The sequence below is a fragment of the Symphalangus syndactylus genome, chromosome 2 (assembly GCF_028878055.3).
Source record: "Symphalangus syndactylus isolate Jambi chromosome 2, NHGRI_mSymSyn1-v2.1_pri, whole genome shotgun sequence".
In the NCBI taxonomy this organism is placed as follows: domain Eukaryota; kingdom Metazoa; phylum Chordata; class Mammalia; order Primates; family Hylobatidae; genus Symphalangus; species Symphalangus syndactylus.
Window position 1 is genome coordinate 5,007,075 of NC_072424.2, and position 17,173 is coordinate 5,024,247.

The following is a 17,173-nucleotide window of genomic DNA, read 5'->3' on the forward strand; positions in this document are numbered from 1 at the left end:
CGCGGCACATGCGTACTGCTCGTTGGTGGGGAGGGCCTCCAGAACCAGGGCCGGTCCCCTCGGAAGCCAGCACACATGCGCGGGGGCACCCGGCAGCGGGCCAATCGCAAGCCTGGACGGCCGCACATGGCCCTGGAGGGCTTCACGCCACGTTTGTAGCCCTCGCGCCTTTATGCATGCGCACTAGCTGCCAGGCAAGCCTGCCAGAGAATTACCTCACATCTCCAGGCGCGCACAGGAGTGCATTGCGCAGGCGCGCTGCCTGGAGTCCCGCCCCCAGCAGCGGTTGCTCCAATCACCACTGGAGGCTCCCTCCTGAGGCACCAGCTCTGGAGAGCTGAGAGGAAATGGCGGGGAGGTGTCTGACATCGAAAGCCGAGCCCACCGCAGAAGCCATGGACAGGGCTGAGAAGGCCGGAGGTAGTGGTGGGAGGCAGGGAACTGTGCGTCAGGGTCTGACCTCGCCGAGGCGGGACAGGGTTGGGGCGCGGGTGGCGGCTGCTTCTTCCTCTCAGTCCTGATGGTGCTGATTGAGACTTAGCGGGTTTCTTCAGAAAAATTTCGGCCAAGATGAGGGAGTGCTTGCCCGCTCACCCCCCACTTTGTCTTAAAGCATTGAACTGTTATCGTAGTTGCTCCAATTTTGGTTTAGGTAATTAGTCAAAAGACATCCCTTCCCGTCGTCCCACAGACTTTACATATACACCTCTGAAAACAAAAAGGACATTTTCCTGACGCTCCCAATCCCAAGGGAATTCCTAATTCCACATTCCTCTCCCTAGAACCAGCAAGTGTCCAGATTTCCCAGTCGCATTAAACTGGTTCTTGACAGTGGGTTCCCCCACCCAGCATCCCGACGCCCCCGGGGAGCCGGGGGAGGCCGACTCCACGCAGATCCCCCGTTTGTTTCTCCCTGACCCTGACCTGCCATAGTGGCTCCTACCTCACCCTGGGAAGGGAGGACAGGCAGCTGGTCAGAGTTGTACAGAAGTCCAGAAATTGCAGCCCAACAAAGAGAAAGGACACTGTCCTGGCCGTTTCCACTTCAGGACGCCATGTGCCTCTGGGTGTTTTGTGAGGATTTTCAAACTTACAGAAAAGTGGAGAGAATTGTACGGTGACGTCCCTCCTGCTGTCACTCAGCTTGTCACTCTGTCCTGAGATCATCTGTCTCCCCTGAGTTAAAATGCTGCAATTAACAAACGCCAGGGACTGCCTCCAGCCCTACCTGCGTGAATGCCCTGGCAGGTGCTCTGTTGTGTTCTTACAAAATGAAGATTTAAATACTGAAACAAGCTAAGCACAGAAAGCATCCCTACAGTGAGATGTGGCACAGTGAAAGCCCCAGCGAAGAACAAAGCAAGTAAACAGGACAGACGCAAACGTATCCCTTTCATTAAGCACCTGCTGGCCCGCCAGTGTGGTAGCCTTTCAGTATCATGGCTCCATGTTCCTCACATAACCTAGTATATTTAGATAAGGTTTAACCAACGTCGCTTGTGCCTTAGTTCAAACTGCTACAACAGAAATGCCATTATTGCTCACAGTTTTCGAGGCTAGAAGTTCAAGATCAAGGTGCAATTCAGCGTCTGGTGGGGGCCTGCTTACTGCTTATAGACTTCCATCTTCTCATTGTGTCCTCATGTTGGGGAAGTTGCTGCAGACCTCTCTGGTCTTACAAGGGCACTAATTCCATTGCTGAGGGCCCTACTCTCATGACCTGATCACCTCCCAAAGGCCCCACCTCCTAATGCAGTCACACTAGGGGGTTAGGATTTCAACATACGAATTATGGATGGGGGCACAAACATTCAGTCTATAGTGACCAGCTACAGAAGAAATTTAAAGGACAAGATTCCAGTTTTAGTCTATCTGTTTTGAAAAGGAAGCAGGGATGTTATCCAGGGTCAGTGACACTAGATATATTTTAGTAAAAGGTCTATTAGTCTTCACCTAACTGGCTGCAGTTATTACTAGAAAGGGGAATGACTGGGGAAAGGGAATGTTGCTGTTTCAATTTTTTCTTCATGCTTTTTCACACATGCCAATTACTTGAATAATTTAAAACTTAATGCAAAAACTTATGAGCAGTAATTTGTGTAAGAGTTCAGGTGGGACCAAAATGAGGGGACTCCATAAACTCAAAAATAGGCATTTCACAAAATTTTATGCTTGGTTTTTTTTTTTTTTGAGACAAGATTGTGCTCTGTTGCCCAGGCTGGAGTGCAGGGGTACAATCACTGCTCACTGCAGCCTTGACCTCCTGGCCTCAAGAGATTCTCCCACCTCAGCCTCTTGAGTAGCTGGAATCACAGGTGCATGTCACCACACCCAGATAATTTTTTTTAATTTTTTATTTGTAGAGATGGGGTCTTGCTGCATTGCTCAGGCTGCTCTTGAACTCCTATGCTCGAGCAGTCCTCCTGCCTCAGCCTCCCAAAAGTGCTGGGATTATGGATGTGAACCACTGAGCCTGGCCTTTAGCATGTGTGCATGATTTTTAATGGCTGTAAATGATTTCATCCTGTGTATGTGCTATAATTTATTTAACAAATCCCCTAAGGCATATTTAGGCTTCTTCCAGTTTTGCACTATTATAAACAATATAGTGATGAACACCTTGCCCATTAGCCATATCCAGAATTACTTAGGACATAGTCTTAGAAAAGAAGATGCACCCAAACTTTTGATATTTACTATCAGAAAGTTTGTAAGGAGACACCTTAATTTTGCATATCTGGTTGACAAGATAAACACATTTGGAAACATAGGTGATTGGTAAAAATGAAAAACTGGGTATCTTGTATATATCAGTGGAGGGTAATTTGGTAATGTCAATCAAAACTGTTACAAACTTTGGTCAGGTGCCTCTGAGCCTTCTCAACCATGCCTCGGCCTTGGCCTGTGATATGGTTTGGATCTGTGTCCTCACCCAAATTTGTTGAATTGTAATCCCCAGTGTTGGAGGTGGGGCCTGGTGGGAGGTGTTTGGATCACAGGAGATCAATTTTATTTAGATAGTGACTACCTATCTTTTAACTGGGTCTCTGAGCTCTGGGAAGAGGCCACACTAAATCCTGGGTCTCCAAAAAGGGAGAATTATTATGAGGCTTGACACATGGATGCTTTTCCAGTGCACTTAAAAAACATTTAAAAAATATTTCTAAGTGTCTAAAATATACTCTTCCTTAAAAATCCAAGAGTAGCTTTTGTTGCAATAATTAGTAAAAAAAAAAAAAAAAAAAAAAATCAGGTAACACAATACAAAAGCAAGCAGTTTAAGAGCTGATATGAACTTGTGTGTTTACACTCTTGGGGATACATAAGGAAAAACAATTTTCTCCACAAAAGGGAGTCTGGTGCCTTCTCCATTTTCTTGAAGGAACCTCAGGCTATTATAAACTATTTTAGGTCCCTCATGCAGCAGAGCGTGCAAGGGAAAGGAGAGACAGCAGAACTAAATGAAGAAAATAGCCTTCAGTCAACTGAGAAGAAAAAAAAACTTTTGCTCAAAAAACACAAGGTCCTAGGAGAGAGAAAAAAGAAAAATCATGAAGCCCTTTTAAATACACACACACACACACACACATATCTTGGATGTTAGCTTTTAATTAAGATGACTTTTAACCATTTGAGTTTCTTTTTAAAAAATTTTTAAAATCTCATCAACATATTTCAGCTAGGACAAATAGCTGCTATTTCAGAAGTACCAAGTATCAAACCAGAAAGGTCTTGATTTAGGAACCAAACCCAGGCTGTCATGGAAAAAAGAAGACAGAACCTTAGCTATGGAACTGCAGTGTGGGGTGACAATCCTTTCTCTTTCAGTTTGGCCTGGCTAGCAAAAAGGTGGCCTTGTTATGTAAATAAAGCCCCTTAAGTAGTCAAAATCAAAAATCTTCCCCGCCGTTTTTCCTTTTGCTGGCTGTTTTTTCTTCCCCCACCACCCCTTTTCTGGTGGGAATTTAGCCACTTCAGAGGCCTTGTTCCACATAATTTGGAACTTTCCTTTGGATTTGATCAAGTCAGAATTGGCCAAACACAATAGGAAAAGGACCAAAACAACAAAAACAGAAAGAAACAACAACAACAAAAATACCAGTTAAGCAAAAGAAACAAATGATCACACAACTTGTATGATTACTGGACACTCTAATGGTAAGGAAAAATTAAGACCAACTGGTTGTTAAGTTTACCTTTAGCCAAGACAAACCCCAATTCAGTTACTTACCTAGGGATGGGTCTTAGGCTGAAGACTGCTCTCTATCATCTTAGCAGCAGGAAAAAAACCCTCAAACTTGTCTTCCCTGTTGGGAGTGAGTTCAAACTCCAGAACTTTCATGGAAGCAGGAAAACTTGCCTTCCGTGTTGGAAGCAAGTAAAACTCCAAAAAAAGAATAGAGTTGTTTAGCAAAATAAACTTTGGATCTGGAGCGAATTTTAGGAAATGAGGGATTCCCTGGACGGGGGACTTCCAGAACTCAGCAACTTGTCATATCAGTTTGAGCCATAAAGATAGCTCAAGCTGCTAGCAAGCACTGATAGGATATTTGTCAAAGATCAGGGGCACCTCTACTCAGAATCCCTTTGTGATTGCCAAAATGTGAAACCCAAAAATCTGAGACAGGTCTCAGTCAATTTAGGAAGTTTATTTTACCAAAGTTAGGGATGCATGCCTGTGACACGGCCTCAGGAGGTCCTGATGACCTGTGCCCAGGGTGGCAGGGTGGTCAGTGCACAGGCTGGTTTTATGCTTTTTAGGGAGACATGAGACATGAATCAACATATGTAAGATGAACATTGGTTCGATCTGGAAAGGTGGGACAACTCAAAGCAATGATGAGACAACTTGAAGCAGGGGGGTTGACTTCAAGGTCATAAGTAGATAAAAGACAAATGGTTGCATTATTTTGAGTTTCTGATTAACCTTTCCAAAGGAGGCAATCAGATATGCGTTTATCTGAGTAAGCAGGAGGATGACTTTGAATTGATTTATTTTCAGATATTTATTTTACAAAATCAGATATGCATTTATCTCAGTGAGCAGAGGGATGACTTTGAATTGATTTATTTTCAAAGATTTATTTTCCTTTCACAATGTTAATGCCATAAATAGTAATTTCTTAGATCTACTAATTTTAGTGTTAAAAATAGGTTCCAATAGTGATTATAAAAATTAATATGAAATATTTTATGGGGAAATTTCAGGGTTAGTATTGGTTGTATATAGGAAAGGTATTTGTATTTATATATGTTTTTAACCTAACATCTTAATGCATTTTGTTACTAATCCTTATGGTTTTGTAGAAAACTCTCTAAGAACTTCCTAGATTATGTCATCTGCCAGTTACAGTGATTTTTGACTCCTTGCTCCAGTTTGTTATACCCTCATTTTTTTTCTTGAATTATTATATCAGGAGCTTTGACCTTACTTTGAATAGCTTCAGCAGTGAGAGTACACCCCTGCCCTCACCCACAGTTTTACAAAGAGGATATCTGGTATAATTTTACCTTATAGGGAAAAGCTGACCATGGAGGAGCCCGATTCATCTAGTGTACTGTCCACCTCAGGACAAGGAGAAGGGGCACCACTCTGGCTGGAGACCTGCCCTCAGCCTACCTCAGTCTCAGCCGAGGGGCTGGCCTCTCGCCCTGCTTGATTCTGAAATGTTTGGTTTTGTCTCCACAGGGCAGGACACATCCTCACAGAAAATTGAAGACTTGATGGAAATGGTGCAGAAGCTGCAGAAAGGTCATGTGTCTCCTTTGTGTGAGGCACAGCCTGAGGTTTGGGGCCAGGCAGATGTGGGTTTAATTTCAGGCCCCACAATGTACGAATTTGGGAAATAATCCTCTTCACCTTCTCTTCCTTTTAAAACTTAATTACTTAAACGAAAAATAGGGCCCCATGATTCAAAATTAAAGAAGCAATAGGGTATGGAAGGCAAAATGTTTTCCCAAAACCCTGTCCCAAACCTCTCACTGGTCACCCATTTGGCTCCGCTGCAGTCCATTAGATCCAGAAGTTGCCACCTTCACTTCCCTTCCTTCTCCCTCACCCGCTACTCCCTCTTTGCTCACTAGGCTCCTGCCAGCCATGTTCCCACCTCACGATGGGTCTTTGCACTGACTACCTCCCAACTCCACCCAAAGAGCTGCAGGGCCTGCCCCCCCACCACTTGATTTGGGGCCCTCATGATACCTTCCCATATCTCAGTAGCACTTCCCACTCCTTTGCTCTTTAACCCCCCTTGCCCTACTTTATTTCTCTTGAACACGGTTACCACAGCCCCACTCGGTATCTTATGGTGTCTGTTCCCAGTCTCGCCCACCCAGAATGTGAGCCCCATGAGGGCCCTGCTTGCAGGAGATACTCAATAGATCTGTGTTGCGTGAAAGCAGCAGAGACACAAGGCTGGCAACCGCCCCACCTCTGCCTGCCCTGTCAACTCAACCTCCTTTCCTCCCTGCAGTGGGAAGCCTAGAGCCCCGAGTTGAGGTCCTGATTAACCGGATTAATGAGGTCCAGCAAGGTGAGTTCAGGCGCCTTGGCTGCCAGCTAGGACCAGCTACATGGTTTGCGGGGCTCAGTGCCAAATGAGAATGCAGGGTCCCTTGTTCCAAAGTTACTGGTTATTCACAACAGCAACAGCAGAGCCTTAAATTAAGTACAGGGCATTTCAGCATGTGACTGCCATAGTTACATGCCCATGATCCTGTCCCTGCTTTCAGCAGAGCCTGGCAAGGAGAGCTGGAAGCCTTATTTCCTACTCTATAAAATCTAGGCCACTATAGCTTTACCTGAAGGCAAATGAGAAATGTCACTGTTGGCAAGAGAATAGAGGCTGCACTCACACAATGTTTTTCTGCTCTTTGGTGAAGCAAAAAAGAAAGCCAGTAAAGACCTAGGAGAGGCCCGGACCATCTGTGAGGCCCTGCAGAAGGAACTGGACTCACGTAAGAGAGCTGGGGGTCACCCAGAGGTCCCCACAGTGTCTTAAGCCTCCCCTAACCCTGTATTCCAGATGATCAGCATCCTTACCATGGCCAAGGGTCCTGTACCCTCTCTAGCCTCATGTCCTGCCAATCTCCCCCTCTCCTCTCTGCTTGTGGGAGTGTTCAGGAAACACCCCCCAACCTCATTCCCACCTCAGGGCTTTTGCTAGACGCTGTCTGTGCTTCCTCAGATAATACAGGTTCCTGTTTCCTCACATCATCAGCTCTAAGTTAGAATGTCCCCAGACAGGATGACTGGCATTCCCCAGTCATCCCATCTAAAGATGGCACCCTGCCTCTATCTGGTCACATGCCCCATCCTATTTGATGTGTTTCTTTATAGCCCTTATCCCACTTCATGGGTGTTTGTATTTTTTCTCTCCTCCCCATGTAAAAGCATGGGCATCCTCCAGGGCCCTCACAGCCACCCTCTGTAAATGTGAAGGCCCTTTGGTGCTTACAGGGAATGTGGGCACCAGAGGGTAGGGAGGGGCTCACCTCAAGGGGTTCACATTTGGGTTGGGGCCAAGGCTGTGCCCAACTTCCCATGTGACCGTGAGCAAGCCCCATCCTTGAGGGTACAGTGCATAGTCCCTGATGCCAAAATGTGTCACTGTTTTCCAGTGCGTGGAGAGAAAGTACAACTGAAGGAGATCTTGAGCAAAAAACAAGGTATCTGCCGCTCCCCTGTCTCCAGGCTTGTGCCTTTGCCAACCTACAGAAGCCTACTCTCCCTATGGCAGCTGAAGCCTTTTGAAACCTGTCCCAGCTTGCCTCTCTCCTGTGGCTTCCACCAGACATGTAGTAAATGTTAAAGCTCAATCAGGTGTCCACAGACCTGACATGATCTGGCCGTGTTCCCCCTGCCAAAACCCGATACCTTGACAGGTTCTCATAGGGCCCTGTTGCTCTCCCTACAGAGACCCTGAGGATCCTCCGGCTGCGTTGCCAGGAAAAGGAAAGTGAGGCACAGAGGTAAGAGCTTCCAGCTGAGCCTCACTCTGCACTACCTCTTTATTCTGGTAGAGCAGAAAGAGGCAGGAAGATGAATCTGAGACCCACAACTCTCATTGTTTCCCTCTAAACAATGGAGAGTCCAAAGAGTGTCTTTCCCCTTCGGCTCCAACAGCTGGCAGTAGTGTTAAGGGTAACTCTCTCAATGGCAAGACATTCATTTGCTAAATTATCAATTAAATTTCTTCAGCTGGTTTTTATTTTTTGCCTTTTACTCTTTGTCATACTCGTTGGATGTCTATTCACTCATCTGTCCATTTAGGCATCGAGCCAACCATTTGTCCATTCTCTATCCATTCATCCATTATCTTTTCATGCACCCATCGATTTGTCTATCCATTTCTCCACCTCCTGATTTAGCTCATTTTGTTACCAGAGGCCCCAGGCCCTGGCACCCTGAGATTTCAGCTCTTTGGGAAAACCAGATGATACTAAGATGTGTGTGCATTTGCTCATTTGACCATGTCACATTAATCTCTCTTAACCTGACAACAATACTTCCAGGGGGCAAGTGGTCATCTCACTCCCTACCCACCACATGTTACAGAGAAGGACCTTAATGTAGAGGGAAAAAATAGCCTCAATAGAGGGAGGCAGAAGCCCCAGCCCAGTGCCCTCCTGGGGCTTAAGAGAACATGGCTGAGGGCTGCCTCACCTCTCCCAGGAAGCACACCATGTTGCAGGAGTGCAAGGAGAGAATTTCTGCCCTGAACTTGCAGATTGAAGAAGAGAAGAACAAACAGAGACAGCTGAGGTAAACCTTAGCATCTGAGGCAGGGGGTTTGGATGGCTGGTAGTTGGGATATAATGTCAAAGATGGGGGTTAGAAGGGCTGGCTACACTGAGCCATGGAGGTTCCAGGTGGTGAAGATGTTCCCAGTGGAGCAGAGACCACGGGCAAAGCACCCCAAAGTCTGTGCCTGAAGACCCACAGACTTGGACAGGCTGTGAAGGTGATGATTTCAGCCCATATCCCCTCATGCCTGTGGTTGGCCCCCAGGTTGGCATTCGAGGAACAGCTGGAAGATCTGATGGGCCAGCACAAGGACCTCTGGGACTTCCACGTGAGTCCCTCAAAGCCACTCCTCCCCCTTCCACATCTTCCCTAGCAGCACCAGGCCCAAACAGTCACTTCTTCCTCTCACCTGCCACAACCAGTCCCCAAGCAAGCCTTGGTGGTGCTAAGATCGACATTGCCTGAATCCAGTCCCTTGTCACCTCCTTGTGACCCTGCTGCTCAGTGGTCAGGGGGATCTCTGATGAGGCCAAGGTCAAGTCTTCCATCGATGTCCGTGGATGTGTCTGGGACCATCACAGGCACTAGGGAGACAATGAGGATAAGCAGCCCATGTTTGTCCCCCAGGAGGATCCTAGGTACTAAACAAGAAAATAGACAGTGAGTGTTAGGAAGGAAGGGCTCAGTGAGGAGGTCACACCAGGACAGAGGGGAGTGGGGAGGAGCTGCAGAGCTAAATCGGTACCTGATCCTCCAGAAAACAGCCAAGACTCACAGCGTTTGCAGGTTTATCTGTTATAAATAACAATCCATGAGCATCCCCACTGCAGTACTGCAGAGATGTGGGATGACAAAAGTGCACAGGGAGGGAATGGCCAGTGCCATGGCCCTGAGGCTGTACTGTAGCTGGTGTGCACTGAGGGGCAGAGTTGTTGGAAGTGAGGCATAGTGAGTAAGTACGAAACAAGATCCAGATAGCCGCCTTTGAGGCATGGGGGAAAGCCAAGAGGAGTGGACAGGCGTCTTTTCTGCCCCCTCAGAGGCCAGAGCGGCTGGCAAGGGAGATTTGTGCCCTGGACAGCAGCAAGGAGCAGCTGCTCAAGGAAGGTGAGGCCAGGGAAGGTGGGTGGCCCATATCTGACCTCACGTGCCCTCATGTGCTCACCTGCCCCTTCATGCTGCAGAGAAGCTGGTCAAGGCGACACTGGAAGACGTGAAGCATCAGCTGTGCTCCCTCTGTGGGGCTGAGGGCCCCTCCACCCTCGATGAGGGACTCTTTCTCCACAGCCAGGAGGCTGCAGCCACAGTGTAAGATGTGGAGGTGAAGAGGGTGGGAGGAGGTAGTGGCCAGTGCTGACCACCCCATACTGGGCCCCCACAGGCAGCTGTTTCAGGAAGAGCACAGGAAGGCTGAGGAGCTCCTAGCAGCTGCTGCCCAGCGCCACCAGCAGCTGCAGCAGAAGTGCCAACAACAGCAGCAGAAGCGGCAGAGGTGCGTGTGGAGGCCCTGTCCCCACAACCCCCACCAGGAAGGCGACCGATGTTGTATCTCCTCTCTCCACCTTCTGTCTCTCTGACTCTTGAAAACCTCTTGTCCCTCCTCCACCCTTTCCTCTTCTTCCTTTCCCCATCCTACCTCTTCCTATCCAGGCTGAAGGAAGAGCTGGAAAAGCATGGAATGCAACTCCCTGCCCAAGCCCAGAGCACACAAGAGGAAGAGGCTGGCCCAGGAGATGTGGTAAGCCCCAGAAGTGGGCGTCAGGGAACAGAGACAGCTACTGAAGGGACGGCGAAAGGGGCGGGAGGACAAGGGAGGGGGTCCTGGGACTCCTCAGAGGATGGTTTGTGGGGAGGGGCTTTCCCATAGTGGGTCCACCCAAGGTGGTGATGGGGCAGGAGGGGACCATGTGGCCATGGGGATGGGTGTGAATTCCCATGCTGGACACTAACCTCCTGCAGGCCAGTCCCAAGCCCCTAAAAGGAGAAAGACCTGGAGCTGCACACCGAGCGGGGCCTGATGTCCTCATAGGCCAGGAAGACACACTCCACCCCGACCTTAGCCCAAGGGGCTTTCAGGAAATAAAGGAGCTATTTTGATACAGCCCGTCTCAGCTGAGTCTACTGGTGAGGAGTAGGGGTCAGGCCCAAGATCCCCAGTCTCCTGTGACTAATTGAAGCCTTGGCTTGACTCTGCCTTTTGGTCTGGGCCAGAGGTACATCACAGGTTTTCCGTAAATGCTTCCTTAACCTCCTGGTCTCTGGATTGCTCATCTCTGGGACCTGCCAGCTACTTCTGGGTCCGCAGGCAGAGGGATGCAGGCCCAAGATGCTCTCACAGTGGGCCCAGAAGGTCTGGAACCCACCTGCATACACACACCTTGTGATTATTTCTTCAATTCCTTCATTACAGGTCTGGACTACACAGACTCCCCGAAATTTAAAAAAAAAAATTAAAAATGAGGATCAGTGAGCTGGGGTTCAAAATCAGTCGGTTCCATATGGTAGTCCCCACCGGTTAGCTGTGTAGTTTGTGCTCTCAAGAACACAAAATGTATAACTCAGGCACTTTTGGACAGGAACAGGATAGAAATCCTCAGCTTGCAGGGGTCAATCAACTAGGATGTAAGTCATGTGCATCTGATGCATGTTTCAAATTCACTGAAATGCGTTGACCCAATCAAGGCCAATGGTGGGAGTCAAAGTCTGCATCTCCTGAGTCAGAATGCATTGAATTAATGACAAAGCGATCCCTTTTCTTGACAGGCTCCCAGACCAGGTAGACCAGTGACATGTTGGAGTTGAAAAGAGAGGCTCACTGCAGAGCACTGTTTCCATGGAAAAATGGAACATGGCAAAGTGCGGAAATTCTTCAGTGAGTCCAGGACAGACGAGTTCTCTAAGATGCAGTTAATCATACCTGTCTTAAACAAACTGGCAATACACTATCAAACATGACTTTTAAATCAAGTGGAAGTTAGAAAATATATTGAACTGAATGGCAATGAAGACACCACATTTTAAAACTGTAATTCAGTTAAGCCCACGATTAGAAGGAACTTTAGCTTTTATTGGTTCACCACAATTTTTTTAAAAATCAATAATTGTTCAGTTAATGAATAAAAGGCCTTTGACACAGTTCACCTATTCATGTGAAAAAAAAAGACTAATAAACAGTCAGCTTCCCTTAGATTTATTGGTGAGATGTTTGAAGAATTTCATGTTAAGAATAACTCAAGGATGTCTGCAATATTCAAATACTGTTCATCATACTGGAAGTTCTATACAGTGAAATACTTAAGACAGACTTATGATTATATGCTTTATGAATCTACAGATAAATTTCACAACATCTAAATGAGTATAAAAGTTTGCTAAATACAGGTCAATATTTTAAAATCACCTTTATGTCTCAATGCTAGGGCACATGACCCACAAAATACATCACTTAGGAATCTACGGTTGGTTGATTGAAAAGGATACAATAAACCAGTAACAAAATGATATGCATCAGATAAGGATAAGCATCTCAGCCAAAGGCTGCCTCAGTGAAGGGTCAGGAGAGGCTGGCACGAGCTCTATTTTTTTCTCTCTGCAGGATTCTGCCAGGATGTTCTTCCTCAGATAAGAAACCAGCTGTATGTGTAGAATACCTCAGAACGGGAGAACTGGTTCTCTACACTCTATTTGGAGCCGTAGTGTAGGAGTATAGTGTAAGCTGGGCTTCTTATATACCCTGCTGATCATGTAGACATATTCTCACGGTTAACCAGCTCCCAACAGAAGATCTCCTCCTATGTTTTCACCAAGACCAAGTGGAAACTATTTAATCATCAGTTTTACTACTACCAATAGCAATGGTGATGAGATGGGACAAACCACACCCAAACTCAGCTTGGATTCACTTATTAATCTGTATATTTGACACCTCAGTTAGGGGTCACTGCCATGCAGGTACATCTCATTCCAGCAAAAGAGCTCAGCCCATTGCACACCTGCTAGAACTAATAGCCAGCTACAAAAAGCAAAAATAAACTTTAAAATAAATGCAGTATTATAAAAATACCATGTACCAAGGAATTAATGTAGTCACAGATGTATATTATTTCCCCAAAACAACTTTAGAGAAAATTTAAAAGATCTGAATAAATGGAGGAAAGGTCATGTTCATTAATGGAAACTCATTACTGTAAAGATGTCCTTCCTGCCTAAGGACATATAAGTCCATTATAATTTCAATAAAATTTTGCAGAAATCTTCTGTATTCCAGACACTCTTCCTTATGAAAGAGTAGTCCGAATTCCACTCGGTAGTTGGGATCAATCACCCCAGCGAGTAACTCCCCCTTTGCTTGTTGATTCAGAGGCATGAGTAGCCCGAAGTGGCCAGCGGCAGCTTTGCAGTTCAGTGGAATCACCAGGGTGTCTGAGTGGAAGAATTTCTTCCTTCAGAACTAAGACCTAAGAGCACAATCATGGGAACAGAATGCAAAACCTTTGCTCATGGGTCGCTAGAGGTAATAATGCGGATACCCCTCTCATTTCTACCCCATGATTTTTGGACCTGTGAATTATGGCTACAGAAGAAACTACTAAATATTGCACACTGATTCAGAGCATATACAGCCTTCTAGAGAATCTTGTTCCATCCCTGCAAGGTATTGCCACCTAGCTAGTACTTGGGGTCTTCAAAAGGCCACTCCATTAGTCTGTCAAACCAGCTGCTTCAGGGTGGTGGGGAACATGGTAAGACAAGTTAATTCCATGAGCATGGACCCACTGAGGTGCTTCCTTTGCTGTGAAGAGAGTTCCTTGATCAGCAGCAATGCTGTGTTGTAATACCATGGTTGTGGAAAAGGCATTCTGTAAGTCCACCAGTAGTAGTAATGGCAGAAGCATTGTCTGCAAGCAAATGTGTATACAGATATATCCTTATCATTCATTATTCCTTCTGGAGTTGGAGTCACTACTGATAATAACCAAAGCACTGTAGTAACAATTTCACTTGTCAGGATACACAACGCTGGACTCTTGAAAGAGGCATTCAATAAAACTTTAATTTCCCTGATAGGCCCAAGATAGCTGATTTAACAAAGAGGCATAGTGGTCTCCTAAAACAATCCCTTTTCAAATTTCAATTCAGTAATGGATCCCTAAATAGGTCTCTGTCTTGCCACAAACCTTACTCTCTGAAGGGTTTTTTGTAGACTCACACCTTATACCAACTTGAAAAACCTTCCCATCACCCTTTCCTATATTTAAAGTGGGATATGTTTCATCTCTATGTATATAAAGACTGTTTATAAATGAGGACCTTTAATAATGTCTCCTATCTTTATAACATTTTGTTCCTGTCCCCATCCCATAAGGGCTAGAGGCCAGATCCATTAACCGTAGAATGTCCCATGGACCAGATAGCTGACCATCTGCAATAGGACCCACGTAAGCTTAACTTTCACCATCCCTAAGTCCTTCCTGAATATTTCTCTTTTTTAATTTTTTTTTTACTAAAGATATGTGGCATTTTCAATTAAGGTCAAATATTAAGGATATTCTTTTTTTTTTTTTTTAAGTTCCAGGGTATGTGTGCAGGATGTGCAGGTTTGTGATATAGGTAAACGTGTGCCACGGTCGTTTGCTGTACCTATCAAACCATCACCTAAGTATTAAGCCCAGCATGCATGAGCTATTTTTCCTGATGCTCTCCCTCCCACCGTGTCACCCCCCCATAGGCCCCAGAGTGTGTTGTTCCCTTCCATGTGTCTATGTGTTCTTATTGTTCAGCTCCCATTTCTGAGTGAGAATATACGGTTTTCTGTTCCTGCATTAGTTTGCTGAGGATAATGGCTTCCAGCTCCATCCATGTCTCTGCAAAGGACGTGATCTCATGTCTTTTTATGGCTGCATGGTATTCCATGGTATATGTGTACCACATTTTCTTTATCCAGACTGTCATTGATGGTCATCTGGGTTGATTCCGTGTCTTTGCTATTGTGAATAGTCTTGCAATGAACATACACATGCGTGTATCTTCATAATAGAATGATTTATATTCCTTTGGGTATATACCCAGTAATGGGATTGCTGGGTCAAATGGTATTTCTGGTTCTAGGTCTTTGAGGAATTTCCACAGTGGTTCGACTAATTTACATTCCCACCAACAGTAGAAAAGTGTTCCTTGGCTGGGTGTGGTGGCTCATGCCTGTAATCCCAGAACTTTGGGAGGCCGAAGTGGGTGGATCACCTGAGGTCAGGAGTTTGAGACCAGCCTGACCAACATAGTGAAACCCTGTCTCTACTAAAAAACAATACAAAAATTAGTCGGGCTTGGTGGCACATACCTGTAATCCCAGCAACTAGGGAGGCTGAGGCAGAAGAATCACTTGAACCTGGGAGGCGGAGGTTGCAGTGAACTGAGATTGCACCACCGCACTCCAGCCTGGGTAACAACAGCAAAACTCCATCTCAAAAAAAAAAAAAAGTGTTCCTATCTCTCTGCAGCCTCATCAGCATCTGTTGTTTCTTGACTTTTTAATAATCGCCATTCTGACTGGCATGAGATGGTATCTCATTGTGGTTTTGATTTGCATTTCTCTAATGATAGTGATGCTGATCTTTTTTTCATATGTTGGCTTCTTCCCAATGTCAAAATAGTTGATCATAAATATCAACCAATCTTTAGTGGTGATTTGTGAGATTTTTGGTACACGCATCTCCTGAGTAGTACACACTGAACTCAATTTACAGTCTTTTATCCCTCACCCCCTTCCCACCCTTTCCCGTGAGTTCCCAAAGTCCACTGTGTGTCCTCAAAGTCTATTCTTATGCCTTTGCATTCTCATAGCTTAGCTCCTACTCATGAGTGAGAACATACGATGTTTGATTTTCCATTCCTGAGTTACTTCACTTAGAATAATAGTCTCCAATACCATCCAGGTTGCTGTGAAAGCCATTAACTCATTATTTTTTATGGCTGAGTAGTAGTCCATCATATGTATATACTAGAGTTTCTTTATCCACTCGTCGAATCATGGGCATTTGGGTTGGTTCCACATTTTTGCAATTGTGAATGTGCTGCTATAAACATGCATGAGCAAGTTTTTTTTTAATCACCTCTAAAGAACTTACTTACGTAGCCAAATACCTACCACCTGTTCCCCAAGAACCTATGGAGATGAAAAAATTTAAAAAATAAAAAATAAAATACAATAGTGTGGGGAAAAGAAAGAGAGATCAGACTGTTACTGTGTCTATGTTGAAAGAAGTAGACATAAGAGACTCCATTTTGTTCTGTACTAAGAAAAATTCTTCTGCCTTGAGATGCTGTTAATGTGTAACCCTACCACCAACGCTGTGCTCCCTGAAACATGTGCTGTGTCAACTCAGGGTTAAATGGATTAAGGGCTATGCAGGATGTGCTTTGTTAAACAAATGCTTGAAGGAAGAATGCTTGTCATCACCACTCCCTAATCTCAAGTACCCAGAGACACAATACACTGCAGAAGGCTGCAGGGACCTCTGCCTAGCAAAGCCAGGTATTGTCCAAGGTTTCTCCCCATGTGATAGTCTGAAATATGGCCTCATGGGAAGGGAAAGACCTGACCGTCCCCCAGCCCAACACCCATAAAGGGTCTGTGCTGAGGAGGATTATTAAGAGATGAGGGAAGGCCGCTTTGCAGTTGAGATAAGAGGAAGGCATCTGTCTCCTGCTTGTCCCTGGGCAATGGAATGTCTCGGTGTAAAGCCCAATTGTATATTCCATCTACTGAGATAGGGGAAAACCGCCTTAGGGCTGGAGGTGGGACATGCTGGCATGGGATGTTTATGTATATGCACATCAAAAGCACAGCACTTTTTTCTTTACCTTGTTTATGATGCAGAGACATTTGTTCACATGTTTTCCTGCTGACCTTTTCTCCACTATTACCCTACTGTCCTGCTGCATCCCGCTCTCCGACAAATGCCCGATAAATGATCAACAAATACTAAGGGAACTCAGAGACCGGTGCCGGCGCGGGTCCTCCGTATGCTGAGCACTGGTTCCCTGGGCCCACTTTTCTTTCTCTATACTTTGTCTCTGTGTCTCTTTCTTAAGTGTCTCGTTCCACCCGACGAGAAATGCCCACAAGTGTGGAGGGGCAGGCCACCCCTTCAAATAGCAGAAGCAACATTATTTTATAATCTTCCTAGCTCTGATTATAATAATCAGTTCTCTCCAAATGTTTTCACAATCATGAAACAAACACAGAATGATAATATTTATACATTGAAAAAAAATCAACCAATCTGCCAAGGGAAGGATACCAAACGTTTTGATAAAGTCAGCTTCCTGAATTGCTCACCCAAATGTGTATGGGATGAGGTTCTAATATTACTTTTGATTCTTCCCATATAACTAGATGATATAGTCAGCAATTGCTTCAGTTAGTGA

At 45.5% G+C, this 17,173-nt stretch overlaps 1 protein-coding gene across 6 annotated transcripts; it reads left to right on the forward strand.

Annotated features, from left to right (window-relative positions):
• Window positions 1-293: 293 nt before the first annotated feature.
• On the forward strand, window positions 294-11,935 carry SYCE1 (synaptonemal complex central element protein 1). Of its 6 annotated transcripts, none has more exons than XM_055244605.2 (14): window positions 294-420; window positions 5,690-5,752; window positions 6,474-6,533; window positions 6,883-6,957; window positions 7,621-7,668; window positions 7,917-7,971; window positions 8,675-8,764; window positions 9,011-9,074; window positions 9,787-9,853; window positions 9,931-10,054; window positions 10,128-10,238; window positions 10,397-10,484; window positions 10,706-10,870; window positions 11,510-11,935. In XM_055244605.2, exons 1-13 carry the CDS (start codon window positions 348-350, stop codon window positions 10,841-10,843), a joined length of 1,056 nt encoding a protein of 351 aa, XP_055100580.2. In that variant the 5' UTR covers window positions 294-347; the 3' UTR covers window positions 10,844-10,870; window positions 11,510-11,935. The 6 variants fall into 6 exon arrangements, with proteins under 6 accessions (XP_055100580.2, XP_055100609.2, XP_055100570.2 ...); XM_055244595.2 differs by having other exon boundaries at window positions 314-423; XM_063616173.1 differs by lacking the exon at window positions 294-420 and adding an exon at window positions 449-4,158.
• The last annotated feature ends 5,238 nt before the right edge of the window (window positions 11,936-17,173 follow it).